At 37.6% G+C, this 19,757-nt stretch overlaps 1 protein-coding gene across 1 annotated transcript in view; it reads left to right on the forward strand.

The window, feature by feature from the left end:
• The window catches only part of clstn2a (calsyntenin 2a), a 132,788-nt gene that overhangs the window by 92,086 nt on the left and 20,945 nt on the right, over positions 1–19,757 (forward strand). The window contains exons 5-9 of the mRNA XM_072364259.1: positions 4–100; positions 6,128–6,277; positions 8,596–8,781; positions 9,646–9,903; positions 11,226–11,347. Of these exons, the coding sequence (XP_072220360.1) occupies positions 4–100; positions 6,128–6,277; positions 8,596–8,781; positions 9,646–9,903; positions 11,226–11,347 (813 nt within the window). The remainder of the gene's footprint in view (positions 1–3; positions 101–6,127; positions 6,278–8,595; positions 8,782–9,645; positions 9,904–11,225; positions 11,348–19,757) is intronic.

Consider the following 19,757-nt stretch of genomic DNA (forward strand, 5'->3'; position numbering starts at 1 on the left):
CAGGTGGAAGCTTGGGACCAGGACTGTTCACCACAGTACAGCCAGATCTGCAACTACGAAATTGTCACTGCAGGGACGCCATTTGCAATCGACCGCAATGGTTAGTATATGGGAGCACGTGCATGGGTTAGAGGTGATGTGTTTGTCTCAGGGGAAAGGAGTTTCTGGAACAACAGAGTGGAGGAGCATTTTGTTTGCTCTTCGAATTTACTCATGAGGACTTTGTCTTTAGTGTTATTACACTAAAGAGTCATTCATGTGACACACACATGAATAGTTGTCCATATCAGCTCTTCTACACATAGAAAACACTAGAAGCCATATTATGCTCCCATACAAAAAATGGATCCATGAGGAGTCCTACAACTGAAAGCATGTTGATTTAAAATAGTCGAAAATTGACCTTGTGGTGGATTTTTCTAAAGTGAGACTGAAAACTGGAATAAGGGGCTCAGTCATCTGCCACAAAGATATTTTTAGCCCTATTTGTGGCACATGGTACATTTCTGAAACAAGCAGGAGTCTGTTTTCCAATGAGTGTGCCAGTCTTTCCTCATTTTAACAGATAGAATAGGTAATGTCTTGATGGAAAGGGGGAAAAAGCCATTCTGGGCTGTACATGTTGTTCCTATGATCTTACAACTTTGTGTGAACATGAGAAAGTCTGTGCTAAAGATAGACATGAGAGAACTGACTCTGAAGTGAATTCAGCAACAGTCAATGGAATCCAAGTTTGCAAAGAAATAATACAATTGAGGGTGATGTTGAAGTTTAAAACATTTGCTTGTTTTTAAGCGTTAGACTTTGGACTGCATCACTCATCTTTTTTTAAGAACATGCTGAATAATATGAATAGTTATTTATCACACTGTAAACTATAATCTTAATGTGAATGCTTACTTTTTATTGTGATAAAGCTGTGATCCATGGTGTAGTATTTAATCATGGTTCAGACGTTAGTAGACAAAGATCCATTTTCAACTTGGCAGAATTTTGTATTTTTGTCATTTCTTTTAAAGCTTTACATCAATCCTACCTGTCTGAAGGAGTGTCTTCTTTTTTTATTCAAGCGCTATTCTGAGCATAACTGCCTTTATAAAATTTCAGCTGTGGGATTTACGCTGCCTTTTCCCCGAGCCTCAACATCCATGAGCTGATCCAAATGCAGTATAATCCAACCTGAAGGGAGACTGAAGGGCTTTTTTGTTTGTGTGTGTTTCTGGGTGTGTCTCTACATGTTCAATCAGACAGAACCACACACTGCTCTATTTATTGTGTCCCTCTCTCTCAGGGTCATACTTATTTATTTATAATTTTTCATTTTAACCTCCCAGTCTTCTTCAGTGTGTTTGACAGTTGTCTAACTGATTCAGTATGATCACCTTACAGTCTCAATAATAATGTTTGGAAAGAGTGGTAAGTCACAACTTTTTGGTTAGAGTTCCGTGACAAAACAACAATATGTGTGAGTTAAGGAAGGAGCAGCATAGGATTTGGAAGTAAATGGACTGTGCTGCAGCATATATCAGCTGTCAGATGTGGAGCAGACTGTCAGTTTAAACCAGATGACACGCCGAGAATAGATAAGTTTAATTAAATTGTGAAACACCAGAATGAAGAGTATTATTAGTAAATGGTAATCAAATGTGAATAAATGCTGTCAAAGCTGAGCCCATACAAAGCATTAGCTTTTGAGATCCACCCGCTGTAAGTGAATATAATTCCAAATTGTAACTAATACTGTGCCCCATTTCTCAGGTTTGTAACAACCAAAACTGAGTAAAAACCTGTTCAGAATTAAGCAAGTTACAGTCAGTTTTGAAGAGCAGATGCACATGTGAAGTGTAAATTATCAGCCAAAGGAGAATCTAAGATTCCCATATATAAGGGGGATGGTTAGTTCACTCTGACAAGTGCACCTCTCACATTGGGCAGTGACTCACATCAGGTAGTCACAGACACCATCGCTGTTGATACACCTCGGCTGTAATACTCGCACATCACAGGCACATCACTACACTGCTCTGTTTGGCCACTGTAAATGAGTTATGACAAGCAACAGCAGCATTAAAGAGTCTCCTTTGGGCTCTTGGATGTTTAAAACGCTTATTTGATAAATGTCTGTTATATTTTTATTTGTTTTGGGATGCTAGTTTAGTTTACATGTTTACATTGTTGAAGTAACTTTTCAATTACAAAGCCTAAGCATATAGAACCCTGATGACTTTAGGACAGAACACTTTTCGGTGACTAATAAGTTTGTTGAACTCAGCAAAAATAAGATGAATCAATAAATTTGTAACTTGTATAAAATGGTTGACGTGTCCCTTTAACAAATGAAAATGTCCCATCAGGCTGAAACTTCAGGTTCTCATAGTTATGAACTAACTGACATATGGCTGAGATCCAGATCTTTGTTCATCAGCATGTCAAATAGTCACTGTAAAAGATTTTTGTGGAGACTCTGACCGCCTCGCCTCCCTTTTTTCTGTCATGTCAGCTCTGCCCTTTTTCCTTCTCCCTCTGCTTTCTTACGCTTTTTCCCTCGTCTTTATTTTTTCCCGTGAAGTGTTGCACCTTATTCCAGAAGAGCCGTAACCTAGAGCAAACATTCAGCAGCATGAAGAATCGTTACAAAGAAAAAGGTGGATTGTGTTTTATACTGGCAAGCAATGGATCCTACACTATATTCCATTAAAATAATCTTTGGACTGAGCTCTAATCTGTCATTGTTGAAATCACAGATTCCTGCAACTTCAGAAGCATTTGAGTGATGTAAAGCATCAGCAAACTGGTACAACAAGCTTCAAGATGGCTACATAAAAATTTAGAAAGAAGAATTTTTGTTGAAGGTTTTGCAATCAAATATTTGTAAAGGTTACCAGTAATTGTGTTCAAGGCACATTTTGTGTTTGCACTGTACTTTTGTATTAATTTATTCTTATTTTTAGCAACTAGTATGCAACATTTTATCAAAATTCAATTCAATTTCTCAATTCAATTCAATTTCTCTTTATTGTCCCTTGAAGGGAAATTAGTGTTGCAGCAGGAGCACATAAAAGACAAGGTACGTTGTGTACCTTGTCTTTAATGGGCAAATGAATAAAACAAAATGAATAAAACAAGTCTAAACATCAATAATTAAAGTCATAATAAAAACAACACAGTATAAGAAGCACCATACACATGTACTAAAGCTAGCAAATGTTCAGTCCAGAGCGCCTACCAAAAATGGGAACTACTACCAAGAGTTATGAAAGTGCAAGTGCATTAAGGTGCAAGTAAGCAATAGCAGTGCAAAGGAACATAAACAATCCAGGGGCTACTTGTCATTAAGTAAATAAATTGCAGTGGGAATGAATGAAACCTGAAGTCTTTTAGTTCTACTTATAGGAGCCCTAAAACAACGACCTCAGGGCAAAAGCTGAAACTTGTTTAAAAGTGGATGATTAGAACGATGCAGAATAGCATTAGCCTTCCTCAGGACATAGTACCGGCTTGCTGACTTCCTGAGATTTTTCCAGCAGTTTTAACAAGATGGTCAAGACGATTCTTGTTAGACAAGTTCAGCTTTCCAAACCATGCAACAATACAAAAGGTTAAAAGAGATTCAATAAAACTAATGTAAAAGAGAGTCATCATCTCAGAGGAAACATGGAAGGTTCTCATTTTCCTTAAAAAGAGCAATCTTTGCTGAAGCTTTTTGGAGGTAACATCGATGTGGGATTGGAAACACAGTTTATTATCAAGGACCACACCAAGATATTTATAGCTCTCCACCACCTCAACATCTGCACCTTTGATAATAGTTGTTGGTGGAAAAGAGGTAGACTTCCTAAAATCAATAACCAAGAGAAGACTCATCACACCAAGCTACAAAGTAATCTACAGCAGGCTCATGGTCCTGCTCATCCCCCTGAAGAAGACTAACTATAACCGTGTCATCAGCAAACTTTAAGATGTGTCTGTTACTGAAGCTTCTATGGCACTCGTTAGTGTACAAAATAAAGAGGAGGGGGCGACAAGCAGCAACCTTGAGGAGAGCCAGTGGAAGAGGAGAGCACATTGGAAAATGATATAATCAGGTTAGGATCTAGTGTAAAATGATTGAGGAGCCTATCAGCAAGCAGAAATGGTTGGATAGTATTGAATGCTGAGGAGAAGTCTATGAATAAGAGTCTGGCATGTGTCTTCTGCCCCTCAAGATGCGTGAATATAAGGTGCAGTAAAGTAACAACTGCATCCTCTATACCTCTACCAGCTCTGTATGCAAGCTGCAATGGATCAAGATGTTGTTCAACATGCAATAGATCCATTCTGATGATCTTCTCAAAAGTCTTCATCGCTAGAGAAGTCAGAGCTACAGGCCTGAAATCATTAAGTGCTTTAGGGCAGCCACTCTTTGCAATTGGAATAATAACTGAATGTTTCCAAAGCTTGGGTACTTTATGCAGCTCAAGAGACAGTTAAAAAATGTAATGGAAAATGCTACTCAACTGATCTACACATGTTTTTAGTACTCTGCCACAGATATTGTCAGGTCCAGGGCTCTTAGCTGTAGTTTTCTTAAAAAGATTTGCTACATCAGCCTCATCGATAGAAAATGGAGACATGGGAAATGTGTCATTAAAAACACCTGTCTGTGGAGTAAAACCCTGATTTCCAAATCAAAGGTAAAAACTGTTGAAGTTATCAGCTAAATCTCTGTCTGAAGTCTGAACCTGAAAATATCTAAGTCATGCAAAGTTAGTACATCTTTTATATGCTAAATGTTCTTAATAACAAATTATTCCAATTTGCACTCAGCAATGTTTTGTTTACAAAAATAAAGAAAAGAAAAACAGCCATTTATTTCTTTCTTCATCATATTTTCTAGAATTTCCCCAGTAATACCAGCGTCAGCAGCAGCAACGCCTAACTTGTGGTAATTGTTATATTTCTTGCTCAAATTTGATTTGATTTGATTTGATTTGATTTGAATTATATCAAACAGAATCTGCAAAGCACAGATAACTTAAAGAATATGAAAGCATTGTTTGATTTGAATATATATTTAATTGGGACAATTCACGATACATACAATACAATATAGTAGATGTAGCTAAAAGCTAATTTTCTTCTACTGTTACTGGGCAGAGCCAAGGGCGCAGGTATCAAAACACAAATGACCCAAAAAACGTGCAAAAACATACTCAATAAAATACTGTACCAAAACAAATTAAAAAACAAAAACAGTCAAAATTTCACAATACTGAACATTTCTTTTCTGTGCTTCACTGACTAATAGTTTAACGGTAAAGAACTCCACATCCCCTTCACTTAAAAACAGCTTTGTCATAATATGGTTGACCAAAATTGTCCCCCACAGGGTGTTATCATTACATTTGAGCCAGTATCAGATATTGTAAGAAACTGTTTCATGGGTTGTGGTGTTGGTTTGTGTATAATCTTATACAATAAACAGTTTTCCTTTTGGTCAAAAACCTGAACATTTTCTAATGTCAAAAATTGTATTTTATTTAACTACATCATGGTAGCGTCGATGTTTTGATCCACAACATCTTTTCTCCATTATTAGAAGAATTTTTTCAAACCCAAATGCACCAAAAACAAAAATCTGCAAAAGCAAATGCAATGCTTTATAAATAATGTTGACTTGGTAACTCTTCGCATTTCGCACTCAATGTGAAATACAAGACATTCTTTTCAAAATAATCCGCCTTATTAAATGTCCTTTAAAGTTAGATGGCAGTGGATTGCACTATAAGGTCTTGCGGTAGCATCTGAGGCAAAGTCGTGAAAATCCCCAGCCCTCTGGCATCTCTTCTGTCTCACTCTCGCTGTTTTTACATTGTTACCCCAGTGACCAGTGAAGATAATCCATCATTGCAGTTCCACACTGACTGCCTAGACAGAGGTTTTTATATTCAAATGCTGTACAAGGTCACTGAACCATGACTGAACCATGATATTTTTTTCCAGGAGCAGCTTCTTAAATGTTAAGTCAGTTTCAATTATTGCTCAGTGGAGCAATTATTTCTTATTATTGTCAAATGAGCATAACATTCTAATTTCCCCAGTTGGCAAATAATCCTAATTATTTTTCCTTTGTTTGTGCTCCCTTCAGGTAACATCAGAAACACAGAGCGACTGAGTTACGACAAACAGCAGAGCTACAAGATTTTGGTATCTGCATTTGACTGTGGCCAGAAGAAGGCCAAGGAAGACGTGGTTGTGCATATTGAGGTCAAGCCTGTCTGTAAACCGGGATGGCAAGGTTAGAGATAGATAAACAATCAAAGAAATGTTAGCATAACAGAAATGATGATCTTACACATTGCTTAAATAATCCTAAAGAATCACATATTTCAGGGCATCCTTCGAGGGAATTTTTATCTCATTTTAGAATGAATGTTTCTTGAGGAAATCAGAGAACCTGACAGACACCTCCAGAGGGGAAACTGACAAGAGTACTTTTTTTTTCCTCCTTCTTTAACATGCCAACAGCTTGGCATTCGAGTCAGCCTTTCTCCCCTGATGCTTCACCTGTCAGCACTGACAGCATCTCAGGAATCAAGCTCACGCTGGAATGAGGGAGAAAGATCGAAAAAGATAAGAGGATGAAAAAAAGAGATGAAGAAAGAGGCCGAATGAATACGCAGCTCAAGAGAGGAAAGAAGTTTCATTAATGGATGAGGAGAGTGTTATGGCTATTATTACAGCCTTAAAGGGGAACTCCGATATTTTTAAACTTGGCATGAAATACGTTTATCTACTCACCGAGAACGGTTTGGTGAAAGTCTGCGTCCTTCGGAAGATATTTATATTCCTCAAGATCCATATAACGGAGTGAACGGGGCTTAGACGATGCAGCCTCTAAATAAGGCATTATCTGTCTTTATTTCACCAATACTTTAAGAAGAATGAATGAATGAACGCGTACTAGAAATTACTAGAACCAAATCACTGCAAAATTCTACTTAGAAAGTTTTTTTGCATAACTGTAAGGACATTTTGAAGCCTTTACTACAGTGCAGTGGTGACAGGAACAAGGTAAGGAGTGCTGGAACATTCATGATCAGGGTTTAACACCAAAAAGGAAAAAAGAAAAAAAAAATCAGTTTCCTACTATCATATTTCCATTGATCTAATAAACACTGTAAGCATTATTATTAAACCTTTTTCTGGGGATTGCAAATTAATATCAATTTAAGCTTAACTCAGCTTTGTGTTCTCCTGTGCTGCTGATATAAACATGCACTTATCACTGGGCACGGCAGCACCGTCTTTGTAGCCTGACAGTGCAAACATGAGAAAAGGAATCCTGCTCAGCACTCCCTACCGTAATCAAAGTTCTCATCTCTGTGAGTGCAACCCAGGTAAGCGTGTCAAGTAAAGCAAACTGGAGCTGATTGTTTCGCATTGAAATTCAGGCTTTTTTTCATATGATGGATTCGGACCTCCAATTTACTCAGCTGAAATCCAACTAAATCTAACACTGGGAAGATATTTTTATTTATACTTTTATTGACAAGTTATTGCGTCCACCTTTAACTAAAAGAATGCCTTGAATGTGCTTTTTTAGCACTAAGAATATACTTGCATGCTGAATATCAAACTAATGACATCTTACAGGAATGTCCTATGACAAAAGGAGATATAAAATAGTAAAAAAGAGTAACTACAAGTGAACAAGCCTTGATAGAGATGACATTATACACAAGACCCATTAGTTCAGATAGAGCTCATAATCAAATCGATGTCAAATATGTGGTTTAGGCTTTAAGGACATTCACTCAGGGAATCTCAGTCATCGGATCAAGGAAGACATACTAAGATAAATAGTAATACTGTCAGACAGTGAAGCGGCACATTTCGTCCTTCTAAAAGTCATTCTAATATTGAAAATTGGAGCCCAAACAGACTAAAGAAGAAAGCTTTTGAGAATAGAAAAGACAGTTGCTACTTCTGATCCAAACATACAGATTCTAAGAACACGGAACCAGTGCCTGCAAAGATATTTGCTGGACCAAATCATTGTTTCTGTTTCTCTTTATGATTTAATTCAGAATATGGGATCTGATGTGCACACAGTCCAAATGAGCTTAACATTTTAATAATCAAATGATCATTTATGTATGACTCAATTATGGCTTCATGAAATTGAATGTTTTTAGGACTTTTTCAAAAGAAATAATATGAAAATGCATATGTTTTCTTTAAAAAGGCGACTTAGCTTTCTCAGCCAAGTGAAATCACAAGGCTTAGACATGTGATGTGTCCGTATGATTGAGTGAGGGAGAGAACTACTTCAAGAAAGAGGTCAATTTAAATGAACTGTCCAAGAGGTAAAGAGATAAAACTCATATGAAGCACTAAGCATTATTAATAGCACTGTATAATTCGCTTCTATCGCTGTATAATGACTCTAATATGAGAAGTTTAACCAAATTTAACAAAATCAAAACAGAAAAGATGTCTGCCATCTACTAATACAATACATGATGACCTTTAATTTCAAAGGAGAATACCACTAACATAACTCAGTATATGAGTTATTATGCATAAACATTCCAATCATTTTGATCCTTTAAGGTTGGAACAAGCGGATGGACTATGAGCCGGGAACTGGGAGCAAGCAGCTGTTTCCCAAGATGCACTTGGAAACATGTGGAGGTCCCTTGTCTGGCGTGAAGGCAGTAGTAGAGTTGCAGACAAGTCACATCGGCAAGGGCTGTGACCGTGAAACTTACTCTGAAAAGTCACTGCAAAAGCTTTGTGGTGAGTAAAGCAAAAGAAAAAGGGACACGGGGAGGAGGTAATATAAATAGGAGAGAGGAACAGCGATGCTGTGTTGAAATGGTGAGACGCTATTTAATAGTGGAGGATGATGAGAGTGCAGAGGGTAGTCTTAATGAAAATTTAATCTAAAGAAGATATTACTTCTTGATGTCTTAACCTTTTCAATACAATAATAAGCTGATTTCCATTCTGCCATTTCAATCTTTCAGACTCCTTTCAGGAGTTTTTTTGCTCACATTTCCTAACTCTACCTCAGACTTTCATGATGCGTGACATTAGTATGCCCCATTTACACCATTAACACCATTTACACCATTTTGTTAATATTCAGTACCGCTATTCCTTTGAATCTGTTGTTTACCAGAAAAGATGAATACAAGTTTTGTATCTGGGGGAAAAATCCTATTCGTAGCTTTTAGAAATTAAAGTTCTGTAAAAACCCACAAAAAAAGTTATTTCACATAATTCAAAACATGAATCTTGAAATGACAAACATGAGGATGTACCCTTATATTGTCTTTCAAAAGCATGATTTTACATCCAAACATATTTCAAAACGTTCAAACTCACCACATTATAAGGCTGGAACAAATCTATTTTGAAAGAAATGAATGGTACTTGTTGGCAGTGGAAGTATGAGTTACATGTTTATTGATCAAGTTAGTAACAAGAAATGGCCAATAATCTTAGGTTTCAACAAATATATTACACATTAACATTAGATTACATTACGTTACATGGACATTCTCTTGTGTATGCTGATGCTTTGAAGCAGTTTTCCTCCAGGCTGATTCTCTGAGGAACATCATTGTCAGTCTTGTATCCTGTGTTGGACACATCCAGGTGCAGCATCAGGCAGCACTGACCTCCTTCCTGCCCCCAGCCCTGCCACAAACTGGACAGCATCTCTGCTCACTGACAGTGCACGAGACAGCGATCTCATCTTTAAATTTGATGGCCGTCAGGCTGCAAATGTTCCAGGTCATGTGGTGCCCCAAAACCTGACAGACCAATTTACTATAGCGACGTGGATGAAACACGGCCCCAGTCCTGGACTCAGAGCTGAGAAGGAAACCTTGTTGTGCAACTCTGACAAGACAGGTGAGAAAATCATCTCATATCTGCTCAGCGCTAAGATGCAAAGTGACACTAAGTGGGAATGTGGAAATATAAGAACTGGAACTAAAAATTGGCATATATATTTACCTTTAGCTCTCTTCATTTTTAGCAAGTTTGCTCATTCTTACGGAGCACTAAAGACATTTTACACCTAAACATTTTATACTTTGTCCTCTACATTCAAAAGCAGATAAGTATATATATGTAGATTTATACATGATAAAGAAAAAAGCCTGTCCAAATTAGTAGAAAACTGAGATGAGACTGAATCCACAGTGGCGAAAGCTGCTCACATCTTCTTTTTTCTTTCGGCTGCACGTCAGAAATGTGCTGCCTGAACTGTGTAATTGAACAAGCCATCTGCACACTGCAAGCTCTCACAATGGTCTAACAGATGGCTTATTAGCTGAGGAAATGTGCAGTTTGATCTTGTCATGCAAAACTGCAGCAGAGTTCATTTTATACCAACAGATTCTTAAGAACCCCCCCTTTTTTTTTCCATCTGAGATATTTTGGTTTATTGGTGTTACTGGAACCAAAAGGAGGGTCCGCTAATCACTGTTTATAAGGAGATGAACATCTATTAAATTCTATCATTTCCCTAAGGGAGCTAGGTGACATTTGCAGTGAGTGTAATAATTACATAAACTGAGTCAGAATAATTATCAGAATATTCCTAAATGTAACCTTTACTTTTAAAGAAATCTATTTTTTTTTTACAAATATTAATTTGATGAGTTCTATCTGAAAATTCATACAGTAAAAGAAATGTGTAAAATGTATGAAAATACATGATAATAATAGGATCACCCAAAACTAAGGGAAATGTTTAACAATCTGATGCAGTCATCTTTTTTAGACTACTTGTGTGTGTTTAAAATGGGGTAACAGCTAATTAATTATTACAAAATGCTTTCTCAATCATCTTTCTGTAAGGAAACTAAAGATTATTTTATTCAATGCACAAAACAACATGTAAGACAGGGACTGGCTCATCACTGTGTTGTTGTGTCCATTATCAAAAAACTTGAGGCATCCAGGCAGCGTGACCACATTCAGTGGATCTTCTGTTATGCTGGACAGGCTGATGTTGAGAACCCATGAGGCACGACATCAAGCTTTCAAACTGTTGTGCTGTATGACAGCTTTCGGAAACATCAAATCGCGTTCACTAGAAAACATAATGAGCATGTGCAGCCTTCTTTGTCAGTGTTGTAGATGAAAACATTGTATAATATGTAATAATATTCAGTTGTTTGCATGCGCTTGTGTGACCATACATGCCTGTGGTCTTACTTTTGCAGAGATGAACCGCCACCATTACTCTCTGTATGTTCACAACTGCCGCCTGGTGTTCCTGCTCAGAAGAGATTTCACGCAGTTTGACACTTTCAGACCTGCTGAGTTCCACTGGAAACTGGAGCAGGTGAGGAGGGTATATGCAGAGGACGTGTGCGCATGCCTGTCAGTGTGTGTGGGCTTGTCTTTGGCACATCTGAGTGGGAGCATAGATTGAAGATGATTCTCTACAGCAGGTGAAGGGCTATTGAAGGAAGGTGCTTTCCAGTCTAATTACCAGAGGCGCTTCATCACTTTCTTGTGCTCAGAGCAGGAGATAAGAAAGTAGCAGATACCCTTATCCTATGGGCACACACAGACCAAAAGTGGAAAGTCTGTTCAGTTATGGGTAATAGTTCTCCCAGCAACAGAACTCTGCTCTCTGTCATGTATCCAAAGAGATGCTGAATTCCTTGAGTTCTCAAGAGAGTCTTTGACAGTAGAAGAGTTGCATCATTGGATATTGCTCCAGTTACTGTTGTAGAACACAAAATAAAAACGAGATTTTTTTCTGACCGGATGTTGCACGGATGCCTCTACTACCTGAATTATACAAACATGCTCACTGTCATTTTCCAAAACCTTTTCATCATGTAAGCTGCACTGCGGGCAGTTTTTCCTAAACTTTTAGAGGCATCACTTTTTGCCTTCTTTTAATACACTGCAACACAGGCTCAAACCAGTGACAGTGGAGATGCCAAGTTCAAATATTTAATCTTTGAGATTCAAAGAAGCTTGAATGAGAATCAGCCAGCTGAAACATGTTTATCTGCATACTCTCACACTGAAACATGCTCTTACGAGCCAGGGAATAAAAAGCCAGAGTAGAGAAAATTCTCCAATATATAGTAAAATAAAATTTAAATGATTTTGATGATAAGCCAATGAACTCTCTTGCACGGAGATATCCATTTTACAGAGTCTTCCCTGCACAATACTGCAATAATGGATGAATGAATGGATAAATGGATGGTGGTTATAAATCCAATCTACCCGTTTACCCCCAGGATACAGGATTTATCCTCCTCATTCTGAAATTATTAGAAAATGCCACATAATTATGGCAAGCTGTTAGGAGGCTCAGCTCACTAAGCAGTTATGAGAGATTTGTAGTTGGTCTTTTGTGACCAAATGCCTCAGGCTCAGGCTTCCGCTTTGGATTTTTATCTGAAGGTTTGCAAAAAATGATATACAAGATGATATTGACATTTTTGTGCCTTGAATTTAATTTCTTCGTCAGGTGTATGCAAACCATTCCTCTTGTGAATTCAAACCACAGAGTGTGTTTTGTTGGTGCTGTATATGCTGGCTCTGCAGTATTCCCTTTCGCCAAAAGAGATGTTTGTTGCAGGTCACAGGTTTAATTAAATGCATTTCTCTCAAGTGTACCAAGTAGCCAGGTATTTGTTTGTTCTAGGTCAAAGGTAGATTAAAAAGTGTTTTCCACAGTCCACTGTTCTCTTCCCCTGAGGCGCTCTGATGTGGATGTGCCAGAGAGAAGGTCATCCAACCAGCAGACTTTTTGTTTTTTTGTTTGTTTTAAAGAAAACTACCTCAAGACATCAAGATTGTTTCTCATTCTGTGTATGTTATCATCTTTCTCTCATTCTGCTTCCTTCATGCTCTGCAACACACATACTGTACACATACTCTTCAATTTGCTTCTGTGGCTGGCTTTTTTCTAAGATGGCTGAAAAATTCATTGGAGTTAGATATTCTGTGATGATATTATTCACCAGTGCAGACACTGTCATATCAAGGCAAGTTATTTTCTATCGCACATTTAAAAACACATCACATCGTGGCCCAAAGTGCCGAACAAGCATCATTGAGCACAGTCAGAACACAAACAAGACATTTAGGAAACAGATAAAAACAATCACTAAAAAATGCTTTAAAAAAAGCATAATAATGATAAATGAAAAGGAGTGTAACAACAGACAATAATGTAATAAGATAAATAACAATTAAAAGGGTAAAAGTAAACCTGGAAAAGCCTGCGAGAAAAGGGATGTCTTAAGATGATAAAAATATAGATGATGAATAAAAACTCTTACAAGGGCAGATGCTCTTTAAGCAATTTAAAACCCAACTGAACTAATTGATGCCACATTTATTTAAAAAAGGAGAGTGTGAGTATCAAATCTGAAAGCAATTTGATCTAAAAGCTGAGAACTGCACAAATGAAAAGACTGAAGAAGAAAAGAATCTGTAGTTTTGCTGAACTTACTGCTGCACTGAAAAAAGTCACATTTTATGACTGTAAGAATGATGCATTCACTTTCTGTTGTACATAATAAGAGCTTTTACAAGACCCTTTAGCTTATTAAAAAAGGAACCGAATAGAACAGAACAAAATCCTTCAAATTAAAGTGATTTTAGTCACACTTTGACCACTGCATTTCCACTTGAGGAAACAGGGTGGAAACAAAGTCTGGAGAAGAAATTTACCCTAAACATAAACCCTGGTTGGCAGGTAGTATCTTGAGGCACCCAACATTTCTGAGCAGTTGAGTACTATCTTCATCTTATTTCTACCAATTCCCTTAATCACATCATGGTCATACTCTGCTATAAAATAATCAGTTTACTTTAAAGTGCACTGCAGGCTTTGCTGTGAATGTCCAGTCAGTGGGAGAGAAATTGAGAGCTCAATCTCTCTTTTCTTACTCAGAAGAGACATGTTTTTTTAATGTTTTGTCTTTTTTTCATGTGTACATTAGCAGACCTTTTAACTAATGGACTTTGAAGTGCACTTCAGACAGAAAACAGTTTAAAGGAACCTTTTTAGCCGGCTCACCCAAAGGAAACTCACACAGGTACAGATGGACAACTAGCATGAAAACGCAAATAAAGGCTCCAGTTGTGATTTCCACCAGGAATGTTTTTGTTATGAAGCAACTGTGCTAACCGCTACGCCAGCATGCCACCCCATTCCCATTTTAGTTTCTTGAAAAATCTGATATCCTGTTCAGGTACAGCATATTAGATGTAGCTACAGATTTCTATATTGTTCATGTCCACTGCTCCATATTGTCAAAAACAATCTACTGTTCCAGGTATGCATGATTGACTCTCAATAAACCATTAAACTATAGTTCATGAATTCCCCTTTAATATTAATAAGGAGCTTTTATTGAGCTATTAAAAATGATAGTTCTGCAGAGTTACTCATTCCACATCACATTTTCTCCCACAGAAGGCAGTGCTGTTTGTAGTCCAGTTTTTTTTTGTTTGTTTTCTTTTTACACTTTTAAACATTTGCAGACTTTTAAATATGTAAACCCGCTCTCATAGAACCTCTCATGAAATTATTAACTTGCAATTGAGCCTTTTATGTGTTTTTATTAATATTACTAAATTATCACAAAATGTCATCCCCGAGCTTCAAACATGAAGTAGTCACTTAAAAGCCTGCTGTCCTTTTGGATTAACTGTTTCAAAGGTCTTAGTATTATGCTTCCTGCATCACCATAAAGATCTAGGAGAACCACTTGATGTATGAACTGTAAACCCCTACTGAGACACTGTATGAGATGATCATTCAGTTCATTCATTCTCTGCTGAATTATTCTGCAGAACTAGATAATGAAAGTACGATGTATCTCTCCTCAATGATATACTCTGGCTTATATCCATGTCTCTCTAAACACATAAGAAATTTTAAAAAAGGGTGGATGTAATACATTTTAACACATTTTATTTAATTTTTTATTGTTATTCAGTACCTCAGTGTTTTTGGAAACTAAAGAGTGAACCAAGAGCAAGAGCTGCTGCATTACCTTGTGGTGAATGGTGAAGACAACAGTGGTAAAGACTGTTGAAAAAGGAGTGCGGCAAGAGGAAGGAGAGGAGACTGTGGGGTGTCACGGCACCAGCACTTAGTAAGGATGCTCAATGGCTTCCGTGGCAACTCCATTTAGTTCTATTGATTTTGCAATTCTCATCCCAAGAGAGGCGGGGTAAAGTGGGATGAAAGAAAGCTGGCAAAGAGAAAGTGAGAGAGAAAGAGGCTTCCATTTTCCTCATCGATCGAACACTCTGAAGGAATGTCACATCTGACAGAAACCTTTACACACGCATCTACAAGCTCTGACTTATTTGTGACTCTCACACACCCACAGACACACGAGCATTGGATGCTTATCTTCCTTCTGCTTTTTCAGTCCTAGTAATGGACTTGAGGATGAATCACTCGTCTATACACATTGTTCACTTTTCCTATGTCTAGAAGACCTATCAGCACAATGCAGCTGTCCTTAGGATATGCACTCTGTCACAAAGCTGTTTTGAAATAAAGGCTCATTTCTCTCATGTCCTGTAAAGTAATGAGGGAGCAAGTATATCTAACATGGAAAAGTCACAAAGCGAATGGATAAGGCAACCGCAAATGAAAGTAAAACATTTTCCATATCAGAACATCTAAAGTTAAAGTTTGAACGACTCTTTAGGTGGACCAACACAAAGAAACAAGTGTGTGGTGTGGCAATGATTTTAATCTTGTTTACATACAGCAGGGTCCTCAGAAATGGAGTGCAAATATATACATGAGGGATAAACAGAGAGAAAGGTACCCAACATTTTAGAGATTTGAAGAGGATGTAAAATAAAATGCTTCACATTCATTCAACATTATTGTCCAAATGATAGGGCATGGTAGTAGATCCCAACTTGTAAATCAGAAAGAAATTTCACTAATTACAACTGGGAACATCTGCAAACCCACTGCTATTAATCACTTAGTCTGATTTCAGTAATAGGGCCTTAGTGCTGGAGTCGAACAAGATTACTCTTGCTGCTTGTCAGTAACACGTCTACATTTATCAGCCTTATCTGCCTGCTACCACCATGCCTGTTGTACCATGGCTTGTTCTCTGCCCTGTGCTGATTAGAAACCCCCCTTTGTTTCTCAGCAGATTAATTGAATGTTTCAGATGGTGGTGTGTGAGTGTACTGCCTTTATTCCTGGTTGTAGTAGATATCAGGTTACACTGAAGTATCAATGCAGAGAGTTATTTAGTTCCATCTCACACACATCACCAGAGCCCTTTTTAGGCTGGTCAAAAAAAAAAACAGCTAACACCCACTAACACTTGGGTTTAATGGCATTCAGTCAAATGACTCTGCAGCAGTCATGGGTAATAATACCAGTAGTACATTGTCACTGATAAATTAGAGCACATCATTAATAGAGTAAGAGTATCGGAGAAGATGTTGTTGAGCTTTTTCTCTAACATATACATTTTCATTGATTGTACATATCATTTGCTGATGGTTTTTTTTCCCCAAAAGCCTTCATCTGAGTGCTCAGCTGGAGTATGCTTTAGGTGCTTTCTTTGCTACTCCTAATAGCAGCATGCCACAAAATCTAAATAGCTCTGGATTGTGTGTGCACTAAGACCTGAGGGGGAGGGATAGCAGTCGTGTTTGTGTGTAAGAGAAGGAGCCCTAAATCCTACTTATTGTGCGATTAGCATATATAATGGTTGCAGCACACCAGCATTTAGCCAGCATACTACTGCCCAAACAGCTTGTTTTATCTATCTCTCTGTTTTCTGTTTCCACTCACTCTATCAGTCTTAATTCTGCCTTAGGCAGAAAAGAAATAGCTTTCCATCCTGACTATAAGGTCGAGCATAAATAATTAACTGATATTGATATTGCTTCATTAACCAAGATAGGGCTGGTAAGAATGTGTAAGAAACGGAGAGATGGATAAACACAAACCAATGAACAAAGAGATATCAAACTTTGTGCAAAGCAAACTGATCTAATTTCAGTTGGCAGAATGTTGACTTGAAGTGGCTGACTTTTGAGTTATATATTATTTAATCGAAGCCCACACATCTTTCTTTCCCAGGATTTCAGTTGTCTCACCGTTATGAGTCAAACTTTGTAAAAAACTGTTGTTTGCTAAGACAATGAAATTTGGCACAAAGTAGCTTTTTTGTAGTAGTTTCCCACACAGACACATAACAGATTTGCATCGAAAATGCTGAACAGCACTTGTAGCAGATGAAGCTCATATGGTAATAGAGATAAGGAATATAAATAGGAACAAGGGAGATTAAAAAAAAGGTCAAGAAAAGAGATGAGGAAGTTACCAGGGAATGACGAATTGGAGGTTGGGATAATGTGAGAAAAAAAATGAGGCCAGACAATACGTCATGAGAGGAAGAAAAAGAGGAACGGAGGGAAGTGATGCTCTAAAGGCACAGGTACACATTTCCTCACATTATCTTTTTTAATGAAAAATGAATGCTTACTTTCTCAATGCTCAGAAACTTTGCAATCAAACAGAAGACAAAAGTAAAACAACATTGACAAGATGTCGAGCTAATTTATGCACCCAATATTGAAAATGAGACCAAGGTCTACTAAAGAGAAGCTTCGGAACCATCTGGTGTATTTATGCAACCAATATTTCAGAAACCCAGCTCAGGAAAAACAGCATGTCAGGACAGCTTGCCATACTATGTTCTGCCTAGTTCTCTTTACCCATTGTATTTATGGGTAAAAAAAATGTAAACACAATCCTTAACTTAACTTATGATTCTGTATCATCAATGATGATAATCATGCATTCTCCTCTTGCAGAAACTACCAGACTGCCTGGGGTTTTAGTGTCTACACAGAATCTATGATTAAGGTCCTCTTCCTGACCTCTGTATTAGCTACATCTCCCAAAAAACATTGCTTTTAGTGTTTTTATCACTTACCAGGTGAGGTTAGTCACAACAAACAGATGAGAGGACTATCATTTATCTCTTGTATCTATTTAAAGTAGTGTCTATGCATCCAAACCTCTCCAGTGAACCTAAATAAACTTGACCTTATTAAGAGGATTTCACACAGCCAGCAAAATGTCCTCATTATTCTGTTTATGTCAGCAGATTTAAAATGCAATGATGCTGCTTATGCATAAGGAGTTGTTTTTTGTTTGGCTCTACTTAGCATCACTGTTCATATAACTTCTGTTGTATAACAGCTCAAAAAGTAAAAGATTCAGGGCTGCACTGTGCTTGTTAGTATCTGACCTAATACACAACAGAAGGCATTTAATCATCGGACTATCATTTATACTTATAAGAAACATTTTGAAATTTTGTTAGAGGCTTTCATTTGATGTCTGCCTCATTTTCTCTTACCTTGAGCACCACACAAGTATGATTTACTGCTGTTTTGTCAAAGATGTTGGTGTCTCCGACATACATAGTGAGTGTGCTTTGTCTAAGTTGAAGTCCAAGGACTTTCATCAATGAAATCAGCTCAAGAACACCTATGAAAATGTTTTCAGTGACTTTTGTTCTCTGTCTCCATTTTTTAAGCTTTCATTTTCAGTTGCTGCTTGGTATACTGTATTCAGGGCACCAAAACCTCTCAAATATGATTAAAAAGAAAATCATGGTTTTGCCATAACTGTAATTCAGCAGAATACTAAATGGGTTTCTAAAACATCCGTTTTTTTCCCTCGTCCTTACAAACAGGCCTCGCGATAGCGGAGATTTACCTAAACAAACAGGAAAAGAGCATAGTCAATAGTGCCTCTGTTCCATTAAATGGGTTTTTTATGTTATCCATTATACCTCTGTTTTTCCAGAAATGACAGGTAAAAATGTTTTTTGTGTAAAAGCCAGGGAGAGCCAATCAAGCTTTTTTTTTTTTTTTTTTTATTCAAGGCACCTCTGTGGGCATGTTGTGGATGTTGATGAGCTTTGTTTCAGAAGCACTTTTCCTCAGATGTATCAGAAATTTCTGCTCGACCATCCACATCAAAGTAATGTTGCTCATGAACAAAGGCGCCTCAAAGATGCAAACATAAAAGTTGTGTTCTGTGAAATCTCTAAATGTTCATGTTTTGCTTGGTCTCAAGGTGCAACATGCATAGAAGCTGTTGTTTTCCTTGTTTAATCATCTAAGGTTTATGTTTTTTCTCTTGCTTCAGTAATCATTCCAAAAGAATAAGCTGAAGTAAGACACTTCATTTCATCCATCATACAAAAGGTATGACCCTTTCCTCTGTCATAGCTCAAATCCCTTTTGTGGCCTTCTGCGTGATAAACTTTCTGTAAGCAAGTGTTTCCAAACTTAATAAACACAAGCGGTAACTCTGGGTGTGATAAGGAAGGTTAGGAAAAGTTAACGCCATCTTGGTATGGGTGCATTGTATGACTCTGGACAGCAAATTAAAACATTCTTTTTTTACATTTGACTGCACTGAATTATGTTTGGTGTCTCTGTACCTCTGCTACTGTTGAGGAAGTGCTATGATGATTGTGTTCATCCTAATAGGTCTGCAGCCTGCCCGGGAACCAGCTCATTACAGTGTTTCAGCGTTCAGTGTCTTGTTACACTGATGCAGAGGAGAGAGACTTTCAACCTCTCAATGATTAGTGTGTTTTCTCGCTGTGTGTATTTAAACACGCCTCAGCAGCACACAGAGTACTGCTGATCATATCTACTAATAATGTTTTTGTGTTTTGAAGTCAGTCAGCAGC

The sequence above is a fragment of the Leuresthes tenuis genome, unplaced genomic scaffold, assembly GCF_036924035.1.
Source record: "Leuresthes tenuis unplaced genomic scaffold, fLeuTen1.0.hap1 SCAF_14, whole genome shotgun sequence".
NCBI classification, from domain to species: Eukaryota; Metazoa; Chordata; class Actinopteri; order Atheriniformes; family Atherinopsidae; genus Leuresthes; species Leuresthes tenuis.